The sequence below is a fragment of the Maniola hyperantus genome, chromosome Z (assembly GCF_902806685.2).
Source record: "Maniola hyperantus chromosome Z, iAphHyp1.2, whole genome shotgun sequence".
NCBI classification, from domain to species: Eukaryota; Metazoa; Arthropoda; class Insecta; order Lepidoptera; family Nymphalidae; genus Maniola; species Maniola hyperantus.
Window position 1 is genome coordinate 2,559,542 of NC_048564.1, and position 26,122 is coordinate 2,585,663.

The 26,122-nt window shown below is 37.8% G+C and overlaps 2 protein-coding genes and 1 pseudogene across 2 annotated transcripts in view; all 3 read left to right on the forward strand.

Moving 5' to 3' along the window:
- The window catches only part of LOC117995400 (chromatin complexes subunit BAP18), a 102,758-nt gene that overhangs the window by 60,071 nt on the left and 16,565 nt on the right, over window positions 1-26,122 (forward strand). The window lies entirely within an intron of this gene.
- Window positions 5,590-8,097, forward strand: LOC117995656 (striatin-interacting protein 1 pseudogene; annotated as a pseudogene).
- Window positions 9,468-25,229, forward strand: LOC138404561 (zinc finger protein 436-like). Its single transcript, XM_069508916.1, has 8 exons — window positions 9,468-9,617; window positions 10,198-10,369; window positions 11,236-11,328; window positions 11,902-12,036; window positions 12,512-12,763; window positions 13,860-13,963; window positions 23,423-23,466; window positions 23,763-25,229. Exons 1-8 carry the CDS (start codon window positions 9,535-9,537, stop codon window positions 24,650-24,652), a joined length of 1,773 nt encoding a protein of 590 aa, XP_069365017.1. The 5' UTR covers window positions 9,468-9,534; the 3' UTR covers window positions 24,653-25,229.

Genomic DNA, 26,122 nt, shown 5'->3' on the forward strand with positions numbered 1-26,122 from the left:
CATTTCCTTCTCTTAACCTTGGTGAGTTTTATTTATTAGTTATTACAGTAGAGAGGATTTTGAGAAATTACATTGATTGACATGTCAATAATAGGTCAAAGCACAGATTGTAGAAGCTTGAAAACACTGGCCAAGTGTGGGTCAGACTTGTGCACAGAGGGTCCCATACTTCAGTCGTATTTTTCGACGTTTTGCACGATAAATCAAGAACTGCTATGTAGAAAATAACTGGCCAAGTGCGAGTTGGACACAGCACATAGGGTTCTGTAATACACAAGAGTAAAACAGATCACTTTTCTTAACAAGCCGCAAAACTGTAGAGGTTTATTGTTAATATCAAAAAAATCTACTTGGCAGCGCTACGGGATACCCCACTTGGTATCAAATGTAATAAGTACAAATGTTTCTATGGAATCTTCAAAACTGAAATCTCCTAATGAAGTTGCAGACAGAAACTAACTATGTATAACTAATAATTATAACATAAACACTTCTTCTAAAACTCTATTTTGCATATTTCAGGTGCCATTGATTCAAGTCTAGATGCTAATACAATAAATCAACCAGAAAGTTCTACACATAATCAATCGGTCGCTCAAAGTACCCCATCTGTGGTTCACAACATCCAAGCAGGATATTCTCAAACTCAGATTCAGAAAAAAATAATTACTAGTAAGTTGTGGCCATAAACAACAAATAATACACATACACACATACACACTGGGAGGTTACCTGGCTGGCACCCCACTAGACCTAGGTCTACTTAATTGTTATTACTTGTTTTTATCTGTATTATAAGTATTTTTTGTGTTCCTTATATGTAATTTAATATGTAATAATATCCAATAAATTTAATTTAATTTAATTAAATAAGAGATAAAAAATCTTTACTGTTTAACAAGATTTTAACAAGAATAGAGTATTGAAAATTGTCTAATAGTTAATGTATACTTAATAAAAACACCTTTTTTTTTTCAGGAAAAGCTGGTCAAAGACATGTGAATCTCAAAGTTCAGAAATTGTTAAGGAAAATAGTTAATTTGAAAAATAAATTATTCGAACAAAGAAACCAAGTAAAGATAGCAAAAAAAATGTCAAAAACAAAATTATTTAACAAGGTTCTAAAATACTTACCTATGCCTGCTCAAACACTTGTAAAAATGCAATTAACACAGCATAACAAAAAAAGCCGTGGAAGAAGATTTAATCATGCAGAAAAATTAATGTCACTCTCGATATATAAGAAAAGTCCAAAAGGCTATAACTTTTTGAGAAAAATGTTAACTTTGCCATCAAAACGAACATTACTGGATGTCCTTAAACAAATAACAATTAAACCAGGCTTAAACCCTGCGATAATTAAACTTTTGAAAAATGCGGCAGACAAATTGGGGATGGAGCAACGATTATGTGTATTAATCTTTGATGAAATGTCTTTGTCTCCATCCCTACATTTCAATACAGCATTCGATCAAGTAATCGGATTTGAAGATTTTGGGGGAAATGAAATTACAGAGAATATTGCTGACCATGTTTTGGTATTCATGATAAAGGGGCTAAAAGCTAAGTTCAAACAGCCAATTTGCTATTTGTTTTGCAAAAGTGCCACAAAGGCAGTAATATTAAAAAGGTGTATTAAAAACATAATTACACAAATTAATCAAACAGGATTGGCTGTCGTCTCAACTGTCTGTGATCAATCTACAATTAACAACAAAGTTATAAATGAGCTGATAAAAGAGACTAAAGTAGATTGTCTTAGATTAGGCAACGAGCCTAGGGATAGTAGTTTTGCTGTAGAAAATAATAATATATTCCCCTTATTTGATCCCCCACATTTGTTAAAAGGAATACGAAACAATTTACTGACAAAAGAATTAAGATTCACACAGGAGGACGAAGTAAAGACTGCTAAATGGATACATTTAAAGCTTCTGTTAGATATTGATGCAGGAGAAGATGACTTACGAATGTGCAACAAGTTAACAGAAGCTCATGTACTCATAGAGAAAATTCCGAAGATGAAAGTAAAACATGCTGCACAAGTTTTTAGTCAGCGTGTATCAGGAGCGCTACGATTTTGTGCAAGTAAGTACTGTTAATGTTCTGAAACTTTTAAAGACCTGATATTTGAAGACCTTCTTCACTTTAGAATTAATTCATCAGACTTTGGTACTACTTGACTAGCAAGGACTAATCTTATTCTCAATAATTATTTATTAGCAACATATATGGCGCTATTTTACATCTGTAATGTGATGATAGTGCAACTTTAAAACATCCACAACTCCATACTAATATTATAAATGGTTGACGCCAGCTCACTATTGGCTACAATGCATTGTTGCAACAAGAATCGCACAAATTCAGCCAATCACAACAACTGAGATTGTAATAATGATTGATGCCGGTTTTATGAAATCGACCCACAGCCCACCCAATTTTGACGTTTGGTATACAAATAACTTCTTAGGGAAGGACACTACTTTTTTCTCTGAAAATCATAGAGTTCATAGATTTTAAGAAACCTAAATCCACGCGGGTGAAGTCGCGAGCATCAGCTACAAATCCATGTAAATGTGGCCTGACATTTATGTATAAAAAAATATATTTAAGTATTTATTTAAGTATTTAATTTTTTATCTTTTTTCTTTTTCAGAAAATAATTTACTACCACAAGAGTGTGCTGACACAGCCGACTTGCTGCTATTATTTGATCGTCTTTTTGACTCCTTTAATGGAGGGTCTTATAAAAAGACCCATAAAATATATAAAAATTGTTTGAAAATGAACTCTGACCATTTTAAATTATGGGATGAAAGTGTGCCAATATTAAAATCAATGCGATTTAAGATGGAAACAAAAAAAAAAGATGGAACAGTAAGTATTCGTTATGAACAGGTTCCATCAATTAAAAATTGGATCCACAATATTAAAGTTATGAAAGAATTGTGGCTATATCTAAATGAAAAACATAATGTAACTAGTTTGTTAACGCGCTGTTTTAACCAAGATCCTGTGGAAAACTTTTTCTCCTCTGTGAGGAGCCACGGGGCTAGAAACACAAACCCTACCTGCCAGCAGTTTGAAAGTATTTACAAAACATTACTTGTAAATAATTTAAATTCAAGTCACTCATTAGGGGCTAACTGTGAGGAAGATCCTAACAAAATGTTACAAAATTTAGATTGTCTTTTGATAGAAAATGACATCAAAGAGCCCCCGATGAGCAATGAGCCAATGGATACAGATCTAAGTATAGAAAATTTGGCAGATAGTAGTTCAGAAATTGGAGACAAATTAATAATCTCTGAAACTAAAAAGTATGTGACAGGGTTTGTCATAAAAAAGCTAAAAAGGAATGTGTGTAAATCTTGTATAAAATGCAATAATGAATTGTGTGACACCACCCCACCTCAAGCAGATGAATACATACATTCTATCGATATCACAAGGAGATCTCTTTACCGACCCTCGCGTAACTTTTCAAATTGTGTGAGAAATATAATAAAAATAGTAAAAAGCATGTTAAAAAATGATCCTGGGAAAAGTGGCAAAAGTCAAATGATAAAATTATTAGTTGATCAGAGTACAAGTTTTGATTTTTTAACATGTGATACACACAAAGTCAATTTGAAAAATTATATAATAAATTTTGTGATCAAATTGATTATTCACAGCTGGTGCAATAATGTAAATAAAATTTTAAAAGGTAAAAATTCAGATACTGAAAATGATAGCATAAAAATTCAGGCGTTGAGATATTATCAAACACATAAAGGTAAATAATCTATTTTATGCAATCTAATGAAATCAGTAGTTGAATTACAGACTTCGTTTGATAAAACTAGCTTATGCTCGCGACTTTGTCCGCGTGGACTTCACAAGTTTCAACCCCCTATTTCACCCCCTTAGGGGTTGAATTTTCAAAAACCCTTTCTTAGCGGATGCCTACTTCAAAATAGCTATCTGCATGCCAAATTTCAGCCCGATCCGTCCAGTAATTTGAGCTGTGCGTTGATAGGTCAGTCAGTCAGTCAGTCACCCTTTCCTTTTATATATTTAGATAAGGGGAATCATTCAAGCTTCTGTCAACTATTGCACATTCGTAAGTCATCTTCTGCATCAATATCTAACAGAAGCTATATCCGTTTGGCAGTCTTTACTAAATTGTTTTCTTTAGTAAATTGTTTTGTATTCCTTTTAACAAATATGGGGGATTAAATTGTTAATTGTAGATTGATCACAGACTCTTGCCAATCCTGTGTGATTAATTTGTGTAATTATGTTTTTAATATTACTGCCTTTGTGGCACTAGTCAAATATAATATAATCTATATATAAAAGGAAAAGGTGACTGACTGACTGACTGACTGACTGATCTATCAACGCACAGCTCAAACTACTGGACGGATCACGCTGAAATTCGGCATGCAGATAGCTATTATAACGTAGGCGTCCGCTAAGAAAGGATTTTTCAAAATTCAACCCCTGAAGGGATAAAATAGGGGTTTGAAGTTTGTATGAAACTCTGTCAGTTTTGAAGTGTCTATAAAGTTTTGTAGTTAATATTTTTGCAATTTGCAGTATGACATATTTTATTAAGCTCATATGTTAAAATCTCATTGTTAAAGATCAACTCTAAGTGTGTGAAACAGGGGTTCAAAATTTGTGTAGTCCACGCGAACGAAATCGCGGGCATAAGCTAGTAAACATAAATTCCCATCAATAAAATCAATCTAGTAGATTGGTTTTATTGATTACTTGATTTAGTATAATTTATGTTTATTATTTTACAGTTTATTTACAGGGAATTTTATTTAATATAATTTATGTTAATTTTTTTTATTTTAATATTACAATAAAACTTAAAGCTAGCTTTATGTTAATTATCTTTGGCTCATATAACAATTATTTTATTGTTTTCTGACTACACAAATACACCAATTGTGGTAATAATTTGAAAATTATTAAAAGTAAATAACCGAAAATGTTAAATTTGAATAGTAATTATTTCACAATCTTGCGGGTCTTGAATTTGGGTATGTATTTTATAGTGTTTACATACACTTCGTATTGTTTTCTATTCTATTGTATTTTATGTATCTACCTAGTTACGAATTTATGATAATAAATATTTACAAAACCTTAAAACCTTTTTCTTTCTATAATATAGTTATAATTAAGTAGCTCAAAGAGTCATAGTCTTGTAATATATATTTTTAAACATGTTTTAAACAAACGTTAATGGAATTATTAATGTTTATTTAAAACGTGTTCCAAAAATATAAAATATTCTAGTAAAGTACATTTAAATAGCATTTAAATTTTCGCGCTCTCGCACGCCTAGCGCGCTTTTAGTGCCCTCTTGATGTGAGTACACGCGTAACTTTGAAAAAGAAATCTAGAGTCGCACATCTATTTCTAGTATATAGTAGATAATCTATGGGTTGGAAGTACCTACTACTAGGTGTATTCCTATGTCGATGAGATTACCTACCTAGGTACTGGTCTGGGTTGTCTTGTTGTACATAGATAGAACCTAAAAATGTATTCCGATCATAGAGATAGTATACATCAAAGAAGTTGTAAGTACTACTTTTGATATTCTCTTTGACAGCACAGAACAACACTTGTTACCGTGCTTATTGTATAAGTTATTGCACCTCGGAGCATAGAGTAGCTCGGAGTGTGCTCAGAGTCTTTAAAAGTGAAAAACTAAATGTAATATGTACTTTCTACACATGGAGCTTGGAAGTTGGATGAATTGTATGGAGTGCTACGCTACAATATTAATTACTGGTCAGCTGTCAGTCGCCGCAAGATTACTTGACTGTGTCCCAACTCAACATGGAAAGTTCAGAGTTTGATTTTGTTTATGACGACTGCGACACCCAAGAAAATGAGATTTCTGAATTGTACAGCTACACTGAACACCCGGAATTTCAGTGTAACCTAAAAGCTTTCGAGGAAATTATGGAAGAATTCAATTACCCACCCAGTTGGCAGAAACTGACATACAAACAACAACGCACTGTCGTCATGAAGCTCTTGGAACATCTGGATGTAGCTGTGAGCGAAATTCGAATACGGGCGACGAGGTGTATATTGTACTTGACGCAAGGCTGCTGGGCTGAGATGCAGTCCGGCGCAGAGCAAGCAACCTGGGCTCGCCTCAATATTATGACTTTGTATGATATGGGGACCTTTGCTGCTTTTGTCGAATTGTTAAATCTCGAAATAGTGAGGAGTAATGCTGCAGTAGCATCTCGGAAACTGGGAGAATCACTTGCAGACTCTACTAATCTGAGAGTCATTCTTTCCGTTTTGTATCTCATAACTGAACATATGAGAACTGAAAAAGATAATCCAGATTCAGAGTATGTACACCTTGTGAAAACATTCAAGGAAGAAATAGGAGCAGACTTTGGGGAAGAAATGTTACCTGTAAAACTGCTAGGGATGGTGACACAACTGTGTGCAGATCCCACACCTCCACATTTTCCTATAAAGAAAGTTTTGTTGCTTCTATGGAAGATATTGCTTGTGTATTTGGGTGGCTCTAAACAGTTGAAGGAGCGAAAAGCTAGGCTTCGTGAGAAATATAGTTTACCACCTGTGACTGAAGATACTCTTGAAATTATAAAGACCATGCGTTCAAGCTCCCCCCCTCTCACTTCTCCCATAAAAGTAGAAAAGCATGAATTCATTGATGAGCAAATTTTTAATGACAAAAAAGAAACACCTCCTCCACTACCACAATGCCTGCCCTGGAGACCTAAGGCTCGTCAAAAAGATATCGACATATTTTTAGACAGTGCTAGGAAAAGATTAGTGGGATTCTCTCTTCCTGGTGACAGGCAGACCATTACTGGCTTACCCCAACCTGTTCAAGAGAGTATAGAGATATTGAAGAAGCATATGTATACAAGTCTTGCTGAAGTCCAAGCGGAAAGAGAATATGAGATTGCTAGAAGTCCTTTAACCAGAGGTGAAGGAGAAGTTGAAGAGACTGAGGCAGAAATTCTGTACAAAGCAATGTTACCCAATCTTCCTCAGTATGTGGTAGCCCTCCTCAAAATCCTCTTAGCCACCACACCCACATCCAAAATAAAGACTAACTCTAGGAAAATAGTGGCTGAAGTACTGCCTGAGGAAATGCCCACGTCTGCACTTCAATCATTAAAACTCACTTTAGATGTGAACAGGCACGAAGAAATTATTGTTAAAGCAGTCGCAGCCATACTATTGTTACTGTTAAAACACTTTAAACTAAATCACGTTTATCAATTCGAGTTCATGTCTCAGCATCTTGTATCTGGCAGCTGCGTAGCTTTAGTACTGAAGTTTTTTAAAGAAAACATTTTGTTTTATATTGGAGCAAAAAACTCAATACCAATTTGTGACTTTCCAGCTTGTGTCATAGGTGAAGCTGAGCTTACCAAACAATGTATGGACATGGGAGACACATCAGTTCCATATTCTTGGAGAAATGTCTTTTCATGCATAAATCTTTTAAGGATTTTAAATAAATTGATTAAGTGGAAGAATGCAAGAATCATGATGCTCATTGTATATAAAAGTGCTCCAATTTTGACACACACTTTAAAAGTGAGACATCCTTTAATGCAGTTCTATGTGTTAAAATTACTGAAGATTCAAGCAAAATACTTGGGACAAGAATGGAGGAAAAAGAACATGAAGACTATAAACGCTATATACTCCAAAGTTCGTCACAGATTAAATGACGATTGGGCTTTTGGAAAAAAAGGGGATGTTAAGCCTCAGGATTTCAAAGACGAAGATTGCATTTTGAGAGCCAGCATTGATCGTTTCAATCAAAGGAGATATGGCTCTGGAGTTGTTCATGAAGAAGATCTGACACCAGTTGATACAGATATTAATAGTGCACTAGACACAAATTTACACCTCAGTAAAGAATTTAAAATAAACTATGAATCGTGGCTTGAGCAAGAGGTATATAATAATGAGTGTTAATAAGTAGTGGACATTTTCTCTTTTAAATTATTTATTTGAAAGCATGTGTAAACGCATTTTTGTGACCATAAATGATTAGTAAAGGTTTTTTAAATTGTACCAGCATATTATAATTAAATCATTTATAATTTTATAATTTTTATCATTTGGGTTACAGTTGCAAGTAAAACAGCCTTATATACATATACTCTGCTGTAAAGCAAAGCTTGACTGAATAGAGTAGAATAGAATAGAAGTAAACTAATTTTATTCAAGTAAACTTCTGGTTCGGAATGCTGTTCCTACCGAGAAGAACCAGCAAGAAACCTGGCGGTTGCTCTTTTCAAGTGATTAGTTTACAATATTATTATATCACTAGCTGATGTCTGTGGGAACTTAATTTTCCAGGACAAAAAGTAGCCTCTCCGTAGTAGCCCATCCCCGGGATGCAAGATATCTCAGTACCAAATTGCAAAAAAACATTTAAATGTATGATTCGTTAAAAATCCTGTGGGACTACCACGATTTAAGAATGCAATTCCTCACAGCATAAGGGCTGAGGAGTTGGGTCCTCGAGTTCAAAAAGTCTTTATTTGGTAGATACCTCCAGTACCAATTTATAAGCGACAGTTTCGAATTCCCAATAATTTTTGTGGTCAGGTCCCATACAACATCAGGATTTAGGAGTTGGAATCCAAACTTTTTATGGAACAAGTGTCTCTATCGATTACAAAAAATCCTTAAATCGGTTCAGTAATCTTGGAGATTTTGGTGTATAATAGGAAGAAAAACACAACTCTTCCTTTTTTGAAAGTCTGTTAAAAAAGTAGCCTACGTTACATCCTGATTAAAGACTAATCTAATGGGAATAATGGGATCTCATCTAATACTCGTATAATATAATAAAGAATAGCTGATTGACTGACTGATCTATCCACGCACATCTCAAACTAGTGGATGGATCGAACTGTTTGGCATACAGATAGCTATTATGACGCGTAGACCACTTTAGAAAGGATTTTTGAATATAAATCCCTTGGAAGCAAAATAGAAATTTGTTGTTTGATATTTGTGTAGTCCACGCGGATAAAGTCGCGCCCATAAGCTAGTTTAATAGTCTAATCATGAAAACATCATATTGTTCGCATGTTCGCAACATATTATAGGTAGGTAGGTATATCATCTCCAAAGACATTTTATTTGACAAATAAAATTTCTTTGATCATCTCATCCGTCTGACATTTACCGTGCATCACAGTGCGTTCATGGCGTTCACCAATTAGAGGAGGTGATTGCGATCGTGACATTATAGCGGTCTTTCTACCTACTATGCTATTGGTCTGTGCCTGCCTATGGTGCCAGCTACCTCCGGTAGAAGTACCTAGTGTTCTGTGATTTTACCGCGTTCGCGCAGTAGGTACCCGCTTCGTGTAATTATTATTAGTTTGACTGTTCGTAGCGCTGGCGCACGTGGCACGTTTGGAGTTTATTGTAAATAAGTGTTAATTGAAACAAGATTAATAATTGATCTCGCTACGCTAGCATTGAAATAAGAAAATGCGGTGTTACGTACCTTTCTGCAAAAACACTTCCGACGATGCATCAACACCAGAGGGAGAAGTGAAGATTACCTTTCATAGGTGAGTGAATTTGAGTTGACTCGCAAGTCGCAAGTCGTATTCGAGTTCTTCTTGTTAAAGTTGAGCGTTTGTTATCTTTGTAGTTCTGTGCTGACTGCAGACTGCTTGTCGGAGCCAGTCTGAGTAGCAATCAGCTTAGATCAGCTATATAAAGCTGTTTTTTTTTATAGTCGCGCTGGTGGTCATTGAAAATTGCCTTGCAGCAGCTCGTTTGTAGCAAAGCGAGAGCTTACAAGAAATTAAGTGTGTGTGTACCGTACCTATCTTCTATATACAAAAATGAATCGCTAAATGTGTTGCTAAGCGCAAATCTCGAGGACAGCTGAACCGATTTCGCTAATTCTTTTTTTTATAATATTCCTTTAAGTACGAGGATAGTTCTTACGGAGAGAAAAATTTAAAAAATAGCTTGAAAAAGAATCAACTGTTAGGCGGTACGCCGTACGAAGTTCGCCGGGTCAGGTAGTTTGAAATATAATTAGTTACTGTATAAAACATGGGTATAGGTGGTTCTACCGTGTAAATAACAAAGCACTATGGTACATTGTTTGTTATGTTTGACAAGAAAGGTAATTTCCAGTTTCCCCAGTGAAGTGAATCTTCGCAGTGCTTGGCTCAGAGCCCTCGGCAAACAAGGCAACTTACCGGACACCGCCGTAGTCTGCTCGCAGCATTTTCTAAATGACGACATCTATGAAACAGAAAGTGGCTTAAAGCAAATTCGTTATGGGGCTATTCCTTCTACAGTGCAGGTAACTCATAATATTTTGGGTTGAAACTTAGTATCCCTGAGCCATAAGTTGATTCACTTTAAAAGAATAAGTTTTATTAAATTTTTGATGAAGTTTTGTAAGATTTAGAATTTTAATTTAGGTTGGTATTTATAGTTAAACCTGATGGTAAAATATATTATAGCTATACTTAGTGTTCCATTTTAATAGTCAACACAGTCGAATAGAGAAACTTCTCCTTTATTTGAAGTCGGCTAATAAGACAGATACGTACCTACGTACAATACTATGTGCCACATCACATGCATATTTTATTTTTATCTAGCATTTGCATTTGCATTTTCCGTTTTAGTCTCAATTTCAGTTTGCTGTAAAACTCAAAGTAATTACGCAACTTCCCGAAAACCCGTAAAGCTATCTATCGTCTTTATAATGGGGAGTGCTCTGAAGAGCTTTTTGACCTCATTCCACCCTCATTTTTCTACAACCGCACCGCGCGCCACCGTAAGGAATTTCACCCTCACCACCTGGGTGTCTGGTGCACTTCGACTGTCCGCTGTGCCAGATCCTTCTTTCTACACACATGCAAACTGTGGAACCAACTCCCATCGACGGTGTACCCACTAGATTACAACATGGGGTTATTCAAGGGGCGGACCAACGAATTCCTAAAAGGCCGGCAACGCATCGGTGGTTCCTCTGGTGCTGCAAATGTTCATGGGCGGCGGTAATCACTTAACATCAGGTGACAGGTTTGCTCGCTATCTCTATGTAAAAAAAAAAAAACTCGAAATCTGGCGAGGCCAGACTCGCCTACAAGCTCTTGAGATTGCATTCTCCAATGGATGCAGTAATTTAGAAGTACCTAACAAGAAGTATGTTTCCAGGTTTGTATGATATGTTTAGACACAGGCAGCAAGATGGTCCTTATGAGTAAATATAAATTGGAAGAAGCATATCAAAAGCTAACCGGACACCCTGTAAGTTGTAAATCAGTACCCATATTATAAATGCGAAAGTGTGTTTGTTTGTTGATTTGTTCTTCAATCACATCGCAATGGAGCAACGGATCGACGTGATTTTTTTCTTGGGTATACTTAAAGACCTGGAGAGTGACATAGGCTACTTTTTATCCCGGGAAATCAAACAGTTTCCACGGGATTCATTAAAACCTAAATCCACGCATACGAAGCCGCGGGCATCTGGTGTTAATTTTTAGACATTTCCTAGGAGCATTTAAATTGCATACAATGCCTAGGAAATATATACCTATACATGTATAGTTCGCGACAGGTCGATATGGCAATCGGCGTATGAGGCGGGGGATGCCCCGCACACCCGCGCTATCCCGCATCGGAATAGCGCGGAGGCTGTGCGGGTGTGCGGGGCATCCCCACTCTGATTACTATTATACTACTAGGTATAGGTACATTTCCTAATTTTTGACATATTATTGAAAAATCAAAGTTAGATAATTTTTTTATTTAATACAGTTCCTGGAATTGTATAATTTCTTGGGATTGTATGATTACTTTAATTATGTGTTGTTTCAGTTGTGTGATCAAGGTAACCTAAAACAAACGCTTTGCGTACAATGTGCTGAGAGATTGATAGACTACAGCAGTTTCAGAGAAAAAAGCTTAAATACCCGTGCACTAATATTGGATTTAGTTGAAAAACATGAATTAGTGAGTACCTACTTAAACATGATATAAGTTTATTACTTCCACCATTACTTTTAAACTTGCATTCTTTCTATATCTATATGGGGAGTGCTCTGAAGAGCTTTTTGACCTCATTCCACCCTCTTTTTTCTACAACCGCACCGCGTGCCTCCGTAAGGAATTTCACCCTCACCATCTGGGTGTCTGGTGCACTTCGACCGTCCGCTGCGCCAGATCCTTCTTTCCGCGCACGTGCTAACTGTGAAACCAACTCCCATCGGCGGTGTTCCCACTAGATTATAACATGGGGTTATTCAAGGGGCGGACCAACAAATTCCTAAAAGGCCGGCAACGCATCGGCGGCTCCTCTGGTGCTGCAAATGTTCATGGGCGGCGGTAATCACTGAACATCAGGTGACCCGCCTGCTCGTTTGCTCGCTATTTCTATTTAAAAAAAAACCTTGTACACACATTGAATATTTAATTGTTCCCTCAACAGATAACAAGACGTCATATCGAAATGCTAAACCGCACAAAACACCAACTAAAGCGTAATACGGTGTTGACAACGCTAGGACCTGACCACTATGCTTTACACACACTAGAACACCCCTCAGAAGACAAACAAATAGAATTAGATGGAACCGGACCCCCAGTTTTAGTGAAAATTGAAGGAATTGATAACGTTATGTCCGTTGATGAAATCGTTGAATTGCTAAATAAAGATGACAGCAATGGAGACAGTCATAAGGTATGTCATTTCAAATCCTGCAGAGCAGAACTAGCTAGTAAACATTTCTATTATGCTAGCCCAATAATATACAACAAAATAAATTATCACTTAAATATTTACCCCGCGAATCAACGAACGTGTAAAATACTTATAACTTTTCTTATAGTGACACCACTGAGTGATACGGAAGGCATCGTAACTTTGAAATAATCCACTCACACATCTTATACATAGAAAACACACGCACGCATACATACACACACACACACACACACACACACAGAGAGAGAGAGAGATGCAACCTGGGTACATAAGACATGAGAGTGCAAATCTCGAGGTGAAATAGTTTTTTCATCAACTTGATATAGCGTGTTTAGTAATGGAGGGGAATGAATTTACGAAGTAAAATTTCTTTAGCCGTGACTTGAGAGTAATTCAGATTTTTTTCCAGACGCGGAAGAACGTTAATATTATACGTAATTTCAGCTGAAAATTTCCGCCAAAAAGGTCAGCTGTTTAAAACCACCATCTTTTATTAAATTGGTACCAAGTATAGTTAGTATCATAGATTGAAAATCCTTTTTGCTTACTACAATATGATATGATAAAAGACTTACAGCCGCACTCAGAATCGCTTAATCGTTGTTTAAGACATTCCTTATCCATACTAATTAAGAGACTCGAGTGCGGCAGTTAGTAGTGTATTGAGATTACACATTTAACACAAATTTTTTAGGTTTTCGTATCTCAAAAGGAAAAAGGAACCCTTATAGGATCACTTCGCTGTCTGTCTGTCTGTCTATCGTATTTGTCAGAACAATAGAATCAAAACCTATAGGGTACTTCCCGTTGGCCTAGAATCTTGAAATTTGGAAGGTGGTAGAGACCTACCTATAGCACAAGTAGAAAATAAAATCCGAAAGCCGTGAATTTGTTACAAGTTCACGAAGAAATAATTAGTTTACTAAATCCCATACATATAGATGGCGCTGTCCATCTATATGTATCATAACTTGCAGTGTTGCACATTTAAAAAGTATCTTGTACGATGCGATGGTACGAATCCCTTCGTGTGCCAGTCCGAATCACACTTGACCGGTATTTTTTTTGGCAGAATGGGGACGGTGATGCTGAATTTTTCACGTCGTCGGAAGTATGCAAGCCTCATACAGCTGTGAGCTCAAGCTCTTCATACTCCTCACGCATCATTGAGACCAAGTAAGTATATATCTGCCACACCTAGTTTCTCCTTTCACCAAAGGTTGCCTGGTAGAGATTGCTGTGAGCAATAAGGCCGCCTTTGCATACAATTATTTTTTAGTTTTAGTTTCTTTGTTTTTTGTCATGTTATGTAATACTAGCTTATGCTCGCGACTTCGTACTGTTATAAGGGTTCTTTCGAAAATGTTTTTAAAAAAAGATTTATTTAATAACTAAAAGAAATACACTTTAATTAATCAATTAAACTTGAAAAATAAAATAAACTAGGAATAGAACACGGATATTTGGAAGAGTCAAGAGACGTTTACCCTCTTCAGAGGTCTAGCACGGACTGACTGGGAAAGCTACCTTATCCACCGGCGGTCAAGTCAGAGTCGGTCTGTCATCAGCTCTTTTGGGTACAGTTAAGGGGTGTAACAGCCCCCCGCTTAAGTGTAAACTTGCGCGTTGTAGGCGAAGTTTACCAACTTAAACAATTCTCAAGCGTGGTTCAGAAAGAGGGATGTCGTTGTTGCTGTCCGGGTTGTCTGTGTTGCTAGGGGAAGAGGTTACTCTGTATTTTGAGTAAAAGGTTAAACATCTCTTGTTACAAAAGTAGTATAATACAAATACTATACAAAAACTTATAAAAACATATGAAATTATAGAATGAGTCGGTATTGATTCGGTGTTAGTCTGGGATTCTAATTCTTTTAATAGAGTTAGAGCGTCGTTTGCTCTAATATTTAATTTCATAAAATTATCAGAGTTGATCTGAGAATAAGGAGGTTTTAAGGGTGAAGTGAGATTCAATTTATTAAATGTTGTAAGGTTGCAGCAAGTGTCATTAATTAAATTAAAGTCTGAAAATATTTTATTTATTTTAATTGTAAGGTTGGTTGTACCAATGAGTTTTGTGTTTTTGCAATAACCATTGCATCTTGGTTTTAGAGTTATTATCCCTGTGCCAAGTAGGATAGTATCCAGGTTTTCATTTTCGCAGTCAATGTGTAGTTTTGTTGGTTCAGAATGGGTAAAAACCCATTGGTTGTTTCCAATGTCTTGCCAAATATGGACAGTGCCTGAGATAAAATTAATTTTGCATTCGTTTGGGAGTGAGTGTATGACTTTGGTGATTATTTCCGTTTCACATATCGGCTCATTCAAAATATTAAATTTAGCAACTTCATTACATATATACGAATTCTTAACTATAAGTTTACATTTACTATTTAGATCGTTAAAGGTACAATATTCTGATTTGTCCCTGCTCATGGCAATGTAGGATGCTGAAGGTATGATAAGGGCAAATGAGTTAGGTGTCCTAGCGTTATGTGCTACAGGGATAGGAATGACTTTGTACAGGTTGAAAGGAGAAATTAGGACTAGGGGAATCTTAATTGTGTATACCAACTTATTATCTAAAATGCACGATATTATTTCTGACAGTTTGATTATTATGTGTATATTATACAGCTCTAAATTTACAGGGAATTCCGAGAATTTCGGTAGGTGTTTTACATTGGCAACCAATTCATTATACAGGTCCTTCGGTGTTATAACGGACGGATGTAATGTATTGGTTTTTGCGAATAAGATAGAGTTTACAATATCTTCTAGTTTATAGGATAAACTTAATAAACTTGCTTGGAGCGCACTAAACACTTCTTGCATGGTGGTCTTGATCAGAATTGAATTCGTGATAATAGTCACATTGTTAATGTGTGACGTCAAATTTTCGACAACGTCATTAAGACGTTTTTCGTTCTTGTTAATTTCGATTAGGGTCTCATTAAAGTTAATTATAGCTGTCTTGGAGATAAGAATGTTTTCTTTAACTAAATTTAGTAATTTTTTATCATTGTTTTTTAATTGTTGTATAGCGTTACCATATTTGATTGCATCATCTTCGTCCATGGTACCGAAGATGTGTTTAAAAATGATACCGATACCAGGTATCCATGCTGACCTTTTACTTCTGGATGAAATCAGATGCGATAAAGAATGGTAGTCCCGTGTTAAATCTTCGAGCATGGGAATGAGTGGTTGGAATATATTCTGACATTCAAGACCGGTTAATGTATTACTTTTTGTGCAAAGATGCTGGGATGTATGTAGAACACTATTGATGTTGTCAATGTGGGGTTCTATATATTCTAACTCTATGGGTATAACTACATGTAAATAATCATTAACTAATTTAATTGAACCTATTGGGTTGAAATGAATTCCAGGACTGCTTGTAATCTGCTCGATGTAGCCATCGTGCCTTATGCCTTGACATAATACCGCTGGACTGGAAATATAAATATATATATATATATGTCTATTTTGTATATATTTTACTTAAATTTAAATTTAAAATATGTAAGTACTAAACTAGGCTTAATATAACAGACTTAACTAACTTAATTTACTGAACTTAACCTAATTAAGTTGTTGCCAACTTTATTTCGTCATAGTGTTGTTTAACATGACGTCGGTTAATTAAAACGGAAAGTGTATGGTTACCGTGGACCTTAATTACTTTATATGGTCCCTTCCATACTGGTGAAAGAGCTTTACGTAGGCGTACGTGGTTCTTTACATAAACCATGTCACCTACTTTGTATTCAACTGGACGGGAATGTCTGTCATAATACTGCTTGGATCTTTCTTTGGATTTCGTGATGTATTCCAGGGCTTTTTCACGTGATAGTTTTAATCGGTGATGAAGCATTTTAATATATTCGTGATAGGTCCCTGATGGATTGGGTTCAAAAAGAGAGTTCGGGAAATAGGGTTTTTGGCCAAATAATAATTCATGTGGAGAGAACTTGGTAGTACAATGGACATTGGTATTGTAAGCTAGGATGGCAGTATAGATATATTTGTGCCAGTCTGATTGGTTTTCATTTACGAAGGATTTAAGGTATTCCTTAATGGTTGAATGGCTCCGCTCAAGAGCGCCTTGAGTTTGGGGATGATAAGGTGAAGACCAAATCTGTTTGATTTTTAGGAATTTACAGGTTTCTTTAAAGAGTTCGGCGGTGAAGTTAGTGCCCTGGTCCGTTAGGATCATTTTGGGCAACCCAAAAAGGGAGATGAAATGAACAAGACATTCTAGACATTCTTCTGCAGTGATGTTAGTAATGGGATAAGCTGTAGAGAATTTGGTCAAATCGTCTTGCAAGGTGAGTATGTACTTCAAGGAGATTCTACCAGCTTCTGGTAGTGGACCCACAATGTCCAGACTGATTCTTTCGAAGGGTGCAGTGGATGTTGACGTGATTTGCATTGGGGCCCTGTTGATCTGGCGTAGTGCCTTGTTGGATTGGCATTGAGTACATTTTCTAACATAGTTCTCTATATCTGACCTCATGTTCTTCCAGCTATACCTTTCTTTAATTCGGTTTAACATTCTTGTAGAACCCACATGACCCGCAATGGGTAGATCGTGATTTTCCCTAAGTATAGTGGGGATTTCACTAGGGGTCGGATATATTAGGGTATTCCTATAAATTTTGATGGTAATGTGAGTGTTATGGAATAGGTAGGCCAGGATGTTATATAGTTTAGTATAGGATAATTTTACGAAAGGGTCTTTGAAATCAGATATTGAAATTTCATTAGGACTCTCAGGTTGTAAGAGCAATTCATTTCGGAGATTTTGTAGAGTTTTATATAACTCAGGATAAGTTATATCGTCGAAGTAGTGCACCTTGGCGAAAAGGAAATAGTAGTGTTTATCGCCTGACTCCAGAGTTATGAATGAATGAAGTGATCTTTCCCTATTTAGGAATTCACTGCTGTCGTTGTTGTTGGCGAGAATTTCTTCGACGTTTGGATTTGTTTCGTCTAGGTCAATTGAAGTAGGAACAATAATTATTTTGGAATCGGAAGATAGCAATTTATTGGCATATTCGTGAATTGTGGTATTATATTTATAATTTTTATTTGACATTGCTTTCAGATAATCAGAATAGGAATCACCGGATGTATTAGCAGGATTTGGTATATTAACAGGTAAATGTCCACGGTTGGGATTAGTAGGATTTAGTAGGGTTTCAGGATTAAACGGAGAGTTTGGAAGGCTGAGATCTAGGTCTAAAGGATTTAGAACGGGCAGGTCGTTTGAAGTAGACGGGTTTAGTACAATTTCAGGGTTATTAACAATATCCCTTTCTGGTTCATGATTCGAAGAAGTGCCAGGGAGATCGAAATCTATATGTTCAAAAGGAATCGGAGATAATGAGCCTAGATCAACACTCAATGGACTCGGAATAAGCTGTTCATCACCCAGCTGTTCTATTGGGTCAGCAATTATATTTAGTGGAGGTAAGTTATCTTCTCCACGAGCATCGTCAGTATTGATTGCATTCACAGGGTTTAGAAAATCAGATGGATATCGAGACAGGGCATCAGCTGCCGAATTGAGTCTACCTTTTCTGTATACTATCTCATATTCATATTCTTCGAGTTTGAGTCTCCATCTTTGGAGTTTGCTGGATGGATCTTTGTGATTAAAAAGCCATTTTAATGGGCGATGGTCAGTTACAATCTGGAATTTACGGCCATATAGATAAGGCCGGAAGGTTTTACAGCCAAATATTATAGCAAGGAGTTCCTTCTCCGTAGTGCTGTAATTACATTCACTTTTATTTAGTGTCCTAGAAGCGTAGGCAATTGGTCTTTCCCTGCCTATGGGACCTTGGGAGAGTACTGAGCCTATTGCGTGATTTGAGGCATCACATGTTAGGATAAATGGCTTTGTAAAGTCTGGATAAATCAAGACAGGAGCAGAGGTGAGTTTAGTTTTTAGCTCATCAAAGGCTACTTGTTGTTGATTTTGCCAATCAAAGGGAGTATCTTTTCTTAGTAAATGAGTCAGTGGTTTGGCAATTTTCGAGAAATCTGGAATAAATCTACGGTAGTATGAAACTAGACCAAGGAAGGATTTTATGTGTTTCGGGGTTTCCGGTCTTGGAAAGTTGGTCACGGCTTCTATCTTTTCAGGATTAGGTTTTACGCCTTGTTCTGTAATTATATGGCCAAGGTAGGCGACTTCTCGCCTCAGGAACTCGCACTTGTCAGGTTGCAACTTAAGGTTGTATTCTCTTAGACGTTGGAAAACACATTGTAGGTTATTTATGGCTTGATCAAGGTCATAACCGTAAAGGACAATGTCATCCAGGTACACAAAACATCGTGTTCCTTGGAGACCGGATAGAGTCGAGTTCATTAATCTCTGGAATGTGGAAGGGGCGTTTTTGAGCCCAAATGGCATACGAGTGAATTGATAGTGACCTTCAGGGACTGAGAAAGCAGTTTTTGCTTTATCTTCTTCTTCTACAAGGATTTGGTGAAAACCAGAGGCGAGATCTAGAGTACTGAAATATTTACTGGAACCAAGTTGGTCAAGAATTTCATTGATTTGAGGTATTGGGTAGGTATCTCCTATGGTCACGTCATTGAGTTGACGATAGTCAATGACAATACGCCATTTTCTTTGACCAGACGAATCTAACTTTTTAGGGACCACCCATATGGGGGCTGACCATGGAGAGTTGGAAGGTTCTATTATTCCCTGAGATAGCATTTGGTCAACTTGTTTCTTTACTTCAGCTTTGTGGATTTCAGGAAATCGATAGGATTTGGCATGAATTGGATTCTGAGATGTGGTTTTTATAGAATGCTTTAGTGCATTAGTGTATGTTAACTTCTCACTTGGAAGGTGGAAGATGTCGGAGTATTCGGAACAGAGATTGTATAGAGCATTTACTTCTTCTGAATTTAAATGCGACGTTCTGAGTTGGTTCAGAACTTCCTGGGTACGGCGGTAAGAATCTTGATATTGGATATTATTAACGGGATGCAAATGAGGTTGTTGATCAGGACATGTTTGGAGTTCTTCTACTGGACTCAGAGTAAAATTTAAGTTGGAATTTACGGATATAGACGATTCTGATGTATTAACTACAGTCAAGTTTATTCTATTATTCTTTTTGACCTTGACTAGGCAATTGGCTACCAGGAGATCCTTGACCAGTTTTTGGTCTTGTATAATACCTTCTTTTATTTCTGGATTTGAGACAGAGCATTCGATGACCATTTCAGATCTTGGAGGGATGTTATATACAGGTTCGTGGAATAGTAATTTTATATTTACATCATTGATTCTTAGAGTGTTCTTAGTGTAATTAATGTTACATCCAAAAGCGTTTAGCATATCGGTTCCGATTATGCCGTCATAAGGTAAGTCAATTTCTCTTACGACATGGAATTTGTAGCTGATTGGTTTTTGTTTGGAGTCCAGGAGTTGTAATTTTAAATTAAAGTGGCCCATGGTCTTTGTTGACTCTTGACCAGGATCTATTCCTTTTAGGTTAATTGGCTCTCTGATAAGAGTGAGATACGTTTGGATGGAGTCATATTTAATGAGACTAATTGCTGAACCTGAATCAATGAGTAATGAAAGAGGTATATCTGAAACAGAGGATTTGACGAGGACATGAGGGAGCAATATTTTTGCAGGATTAGCAGTAATTTCAAAAACTTTATTACCTTTAACGGCGTCTGACTTTGAATCTTTTACAGGATTGGAATTCTGGGATTTAGAATCGGATTTGGAAGGTCTGAATCCTTCACTTCGAACTTCAGACTGGATTTTCGCTTGCGAGGCGGATACGGAGGGTTTTGTCACGAATGCAGAGGTTGTGTTCACAGATCCAGAAGATTTCTTCACGGACACGGAGGGTTTCGAATCGGATACGGAAGTTTTCTTCACGGATACAGAGGGTTCTAACTCGGATACAGGGGTTTTATTCACAGATACAGAGAGTTTCGACTCGGATACAGAGGTTTTATTCACAGATACAGAGGGTTTCGGCTCGGATACAGAGGTTTTTTTCACAGATACAGAGGGTTTCGACTCGGATACAGAGGTTTTATTCACAGATACAGAGGGTTTCGACTCGGATACAGAGGTTTTTTTCACAGATACAGAGGGTTTCGAGTCGGATACAGAGGTTTTCTTCACGGATACAGAGGTTCTTGACTCGGATACAGAGGTTTCATTTACAGATACAGAGGGTTTCGAGTCGGATACAGAGGTTTTCTTCACGGATACAGAGGTTCCTGATTTGGATACAGAGGGTTTTGACACAGACACGGAGGGTCGTGACACGGACACGGAGGGTCGTGACACAGACACGGAGGGTTTTGACACGGATACAGATGGTTTTGGCACGGATACAGAGGGTCGTGACACAGACACGGAGGGTTTTGACACGGATACGGAGATATTTGTCACGGGTGCAGAGTGTCTCAACACGGATGCATAGGATTTTGACATGGATACAGAGGGTTTGGCATCGATTTTAAATTTTTGGTGTCCCGTACGGCACCAAGACGGGACCTTTATTCGTTTAAATGATTTGGAGAATACTCGTTCTCAGAGCCGGAGTCCACCTCATCACGAGATTCGATATTCTCTTCTTGCGTGAAATTTACACGACTGGGGCCTGGCCTAGAGAATGAGTTGGGATTACGAGCAGGGGCTTGCGCCTGAAAGTTGCGAGAACGGCTATTATTGTATTCTCGTTTCTTGCAATTCAATAAAATGTGACCTTCGGCTTTGCAGTATCGGCAAATTACCGGGGATTTAGCAGGCATGTCATTGGTTTGAGAGTAAGTGGGCCGTTGCGCAAAGTTCGGCCTTGGAAGGGGCGTAAATGAATTTCTAGGTTTATTACCTTTGTTTTCAGCGGGCTGGGACCTCCTATACAGAGTCTGTTGAATACGCTCCTCGGATACAGCTATATTAATGGCTTCGTTCAAGGTTCTTGGAGACCTGCATCTCACTATCGTGGATATGCGAGGGAGTAAACCCATTGTGAAATGATGGAGGGCGAGATCCTCCATGGCTGCAGACCGACCGGCTAACTGAACCGATTCGGCATTAGTTAGTGAAATCTCTGTTAGGAGTTGTGACAGGCAAGTCTCCACCTTAAGCGCGAATTGGCTAACATTCTCGAGCGGGCTTTGCTTGCTCTCCTGTAGGTCTGCTAGCAGGTGTGAGTAATGTTTCCTCTCACAGAATTGTTCCTTAAGGAAATTTTTTAATTGCAACCAGCAGGTGAAATCTTTTATGGAGCAAGCAATTTCCGCCTTCCCTTTTAGCTGACATAGTATGAACTTAAGCAAAATAGGTTTTTGTACATCACTGGCAAGTGAAATAGCATTGTCGCAATTTATGAGGAATGAATTGAGAGTTTCACGGCACCCATCGTATGGTTTCACAAACTTGAATAACACATTTAGTTCCATCTCGATATTTGACTGTTTCACTGTTATCTTCTGTAAGACCGGAGATTGCTCAGCGGATTCTGGGCTCTTGACATCGAAAGGCATATTTGATATGAGGCCAGACGGATTTGTTTATGTTTGAGATAAGACGAGTTCAAATGTATTGTCTTTGAATAACAAGCTCGACTCACATTAATACGTGGGCGGCGATAACGGCGATCAGCGACGCTTGCATTTCGGGGATTGCGGATGCCCCGATGGCTCAGTGGTAGATTCCTCGACAGGACACAGAGGGCACAGAGGTACACAGAGGGACACAGAGGGACACAGAGTAGCACATATGTTACTAACACTGTAATAGTTTCACTTCACGTTTGACACTTTGATATAGTAATTAGTTCACTTTGTCACTGATTTACACAGAGGGTCCAGGGATATTAATTTGTATCCCTTTACGCTGCCACCAATGTTATAAGGGTTCTTTCGAAAATGTTTTTAAAAAAAGATTTATTTAATAACTAAAAGAAATACACTTTAATTAATCAATTAAACTTGAAAAATAAAATAAACTAGGAATAGAACACGGATATTTGGAAGAGTCAAGAGACGTTTACCCTCTTCAGAGGTCTAGCACGGACTGACTGGGAAAGCTACCTTATCCACCGGCGGTCAAGTCAGAGTCGGTCTGTCATCAGCTCTTTTGGGTACAGTTAAGGGGTGTAACAGTACGCGTGGACTACACAAATTTCATACCCCTATTTCACCCCCTTAGGGGTTGAATTTTCAGAAATCCTTTCTTAGCGGATGCCTACGTCATAATATCTATCTGCATGTCGAATTTCAGCCCGATCCGTCCAGTAGTTTGAGCTGTGCGTTGATAGATCAGTCAGTCAGTTAGTCTCCTTTTCCTTTTATATATTTAAGATTTTTTGTATGCAATAAAGTATCTATCTATCTATCTATCTGCCAGTATAAATAGCTTTATCCGTAAAGAATTATTGTTGTTTAAAGTAGTGCCTGAAACTTGTTTCGTTGCGTTGCGCCGTCTCTTTTGCGCCTTTAGTGTACACATGTATTAGTATCATACACTTTCCTGCTCTCTAACCTGCTTTATGCAGTACCGCTACATACTGGCTACGGCTAGTGGTTCCCCAGTACACTCTAGATACATTCTGATTATTTATTTCACAGACAAGCAGACCCCGGCCCGTCTGCATATTCCGCTCAGACCTTAGGTAAGATAGTGCGTTATTTAGGTGTCATTTTACATTTTACACATTAAAGAACTTTATGTAGGCATGTTTTTTAAAATTCCATTACATATCTTGGCTACCTTGGAAGTGGATATTTTTAATTTTTTAAATAAAAATAGAGTAATTTTCCGAGTAATAAAAAATAGAGAAATTACTCTATTTAACTACCGCTATACAAAAAAATCACGTCATTTTATTTCTACAGTACAAGACCCTATTATGAACCATCCTGTCCCGCTAAATAAATATAAATCAAGAAATGTATTTTTTTTTTGCAGTCGCTCCAGCAAATGAAGACACCGATGCAGTCCGGGAAAGTCAACCAATATTTGAAATTAACAATGGCAATACTTCACTTACTGAAGGAAGCTGGTTCACTTGCGAGATTTGCCCGTACAAAACTAAATATCTAGGTTATTTGAAGAGCCATATGAGAACACACACTGGTGAGGGACCTATAATATATTGCATGTCATGCAATTACAAATGTAATCAAAATAGCCATCTAGTGGAGCACATGAAAATCCACACTGGTGAAAAGCCATTGTCGTGTAAGTTGTGCGATTACAAATGTAAAAGAAATAGCCGCCTAATGGAGCACATGATAATCCACACTGATGAAAAGCCATTTTCGTGTCAGTTGTGCAATTACAAATGTAAAAGAAATAGCCGCCTAATGGAGCACATGATAATCCACACTGATGAAAAGCCATTTTCGTGTCAGTTGTGCAATTACAAATGTAAAAGAAATAGCCGCCTAATGGAGCACATGATAATCCACACTGATGAAAGGCCATTTTCGTGTCAGTTGTGCAATTACCAATGTAAAACAAATAGCCGTGTAATGGAGCACATAAGAACCCACACTGGTGTAAAACCTTTCTCATGTAGGTTATGCGATTACAAATGTGCACAACGTAGTAGTCTAGTAAGACACATGATGAGTCACACTGGTTTAAGACCTTACGTGTGTAAGTTATGTTCTTACAAATTTAAACAAAATAACCATCTAGTAAACCACATGAGAACTCACACAGGCATGAAACCTTTTGCTTGTACGCTGTGCGATTACAAATGTGCACAAAGGAGTAATCTAGTGAGGCACATGAAAACTCACACGGTTGTAAAACCTCTCTCGTGTACAGTTCTTGCAATTCACGAAGGCTAGTGAACTTTACTTGTGGTAACGTCGTTTACATGGTCATTGCGTAAGTGTGCGTGCATCTCGGACCAATCAGTCGCGAGCAAGCAGACATTAATTATTGTACCCTACGTACGATACGACTTAAACACAAGCATGAGTCAGTGGGCTTCGTGCAAGAACTATAAATAATTTTTATGATAGTGTTTGCTACGCATCAAGGAATTTTCTAAATAATTTTTAAATACACAAACATAAAGTGCGACAAAGCTATCTAGGTGCGTGGCAAAAATCGGAACTAACGTTGCCGTCAAGTGTCCCCTTTTGTTCTTGTTTAAATATTCTAACCCTTTGTTCTCCAACAGCGCCCGTCTGTCAATGTTGTTCAAGTGCCAAGAGAGCCTTGTCGCACTCGATATCCAGGGAGACACAGGTTCGAATCAAGCCGGTTCCACAATTCTGGTGTTGTATTTGAAAATTATTTAGAACTGCTCTTTAACCCGAAATAAATGTATGTGTAAATAATAATCCATACTAATCCATACTTCCATACTAATATTATAAATGCGAAAGTATGTCTGTCTGTCTGTCTGCTAGCTTTTCAAGGCCCAACTGTTCAACCGATTTTGATGAAATTTGGTACAAAGTTAGCTTACATCCCGGAGAAGGACATAGGCTACTCTTTATCCCGGAAAATTAAAGAGTTCCCACGGGATTTTTAAAAAACATTCATTTCATCATTCATTCATTCTTGTCTCTAGAGTAAATATGTTCCTTGGGCCAGACCATGCACCGATGCATTCACTGTTCTTGACGTATTTTATTTAGAGATTATATTATATTCTTGGACTGGTTCTAGCCCTTTTTAGCCTAGCGTGTTCTTGACATTATAGGTCTGGGTTACCCCTCAGCTTGACCCAGAGGTCAATAGCCGATCGCTCGCGAGCACACGCGGGCTCGATCGCACTCCAGTGCGTACCACCGGCTTTGACACTACCGATCAAACCCCGCAACCCGCCTGTAGTTGCAGGTGGCGTTGCTAACACTGAAGAAGCCCAAAGCCCTGAGCAGTTACCCGAGAACGCGACAGGATCTGAGTGGACGACCAGACGATCGATCGTCACTTTGCAATTGTGCATATTAAAGTATGTACCAGAGGTGTCTTTACCTATGGTGCAGGGTGTGCGGCGCACACGGGCGCCGGGTCTAAGGGGGCGCCGAGCGCCCTCTAATGCGACACCTCCAAAGATGCGTCGATGCCGGCGCTTTCAAAGACCCTGCGCTCGTGTTATGGCCGACGCCGTCATCATTTAAAATTCCACCATTTGCATCCGAATTTCCATTTGAAAATATAACTGTTAGTATTCCATTTTGACCCTGCTCCTACTAGACTAGAGGGCGCCAGGGTACTGGTTGCACACGGGCGCCACAAGGGCTAGAGACGCCTCTGGTATGTACCTACTACATCTCCTGAGGATGCTCCGGTGTCGGGGCGAA

What these genes read in the sequence shown, in the direction of transcription:
- LOC138404561 (XM_069508916.1), top strand. Translation starts at nt 9,535, where the DNA reads ATGCGGTGTTACGTACCTTTCTGCAAAAACACTTCCGACGATGCATCA. An exon ending in AAAAGCTAACCGGACACCCT is followed by an intron (nt 11,329 to 11,901) that starts GTAAGTTGTAAA and finishes GTGTTGTTTCAG; the next exon opens with TTGTGTGATCAAGGTAACCT. An exon ending in GCAATGGAGACAGTCATAAG is followed by an intron (nt 12,764 to 13,859) that starts GTATGTCATTTC and finishes TTTTTTTGGCAG; the next exon opens with AATGGGGACGGTGATGCTGA.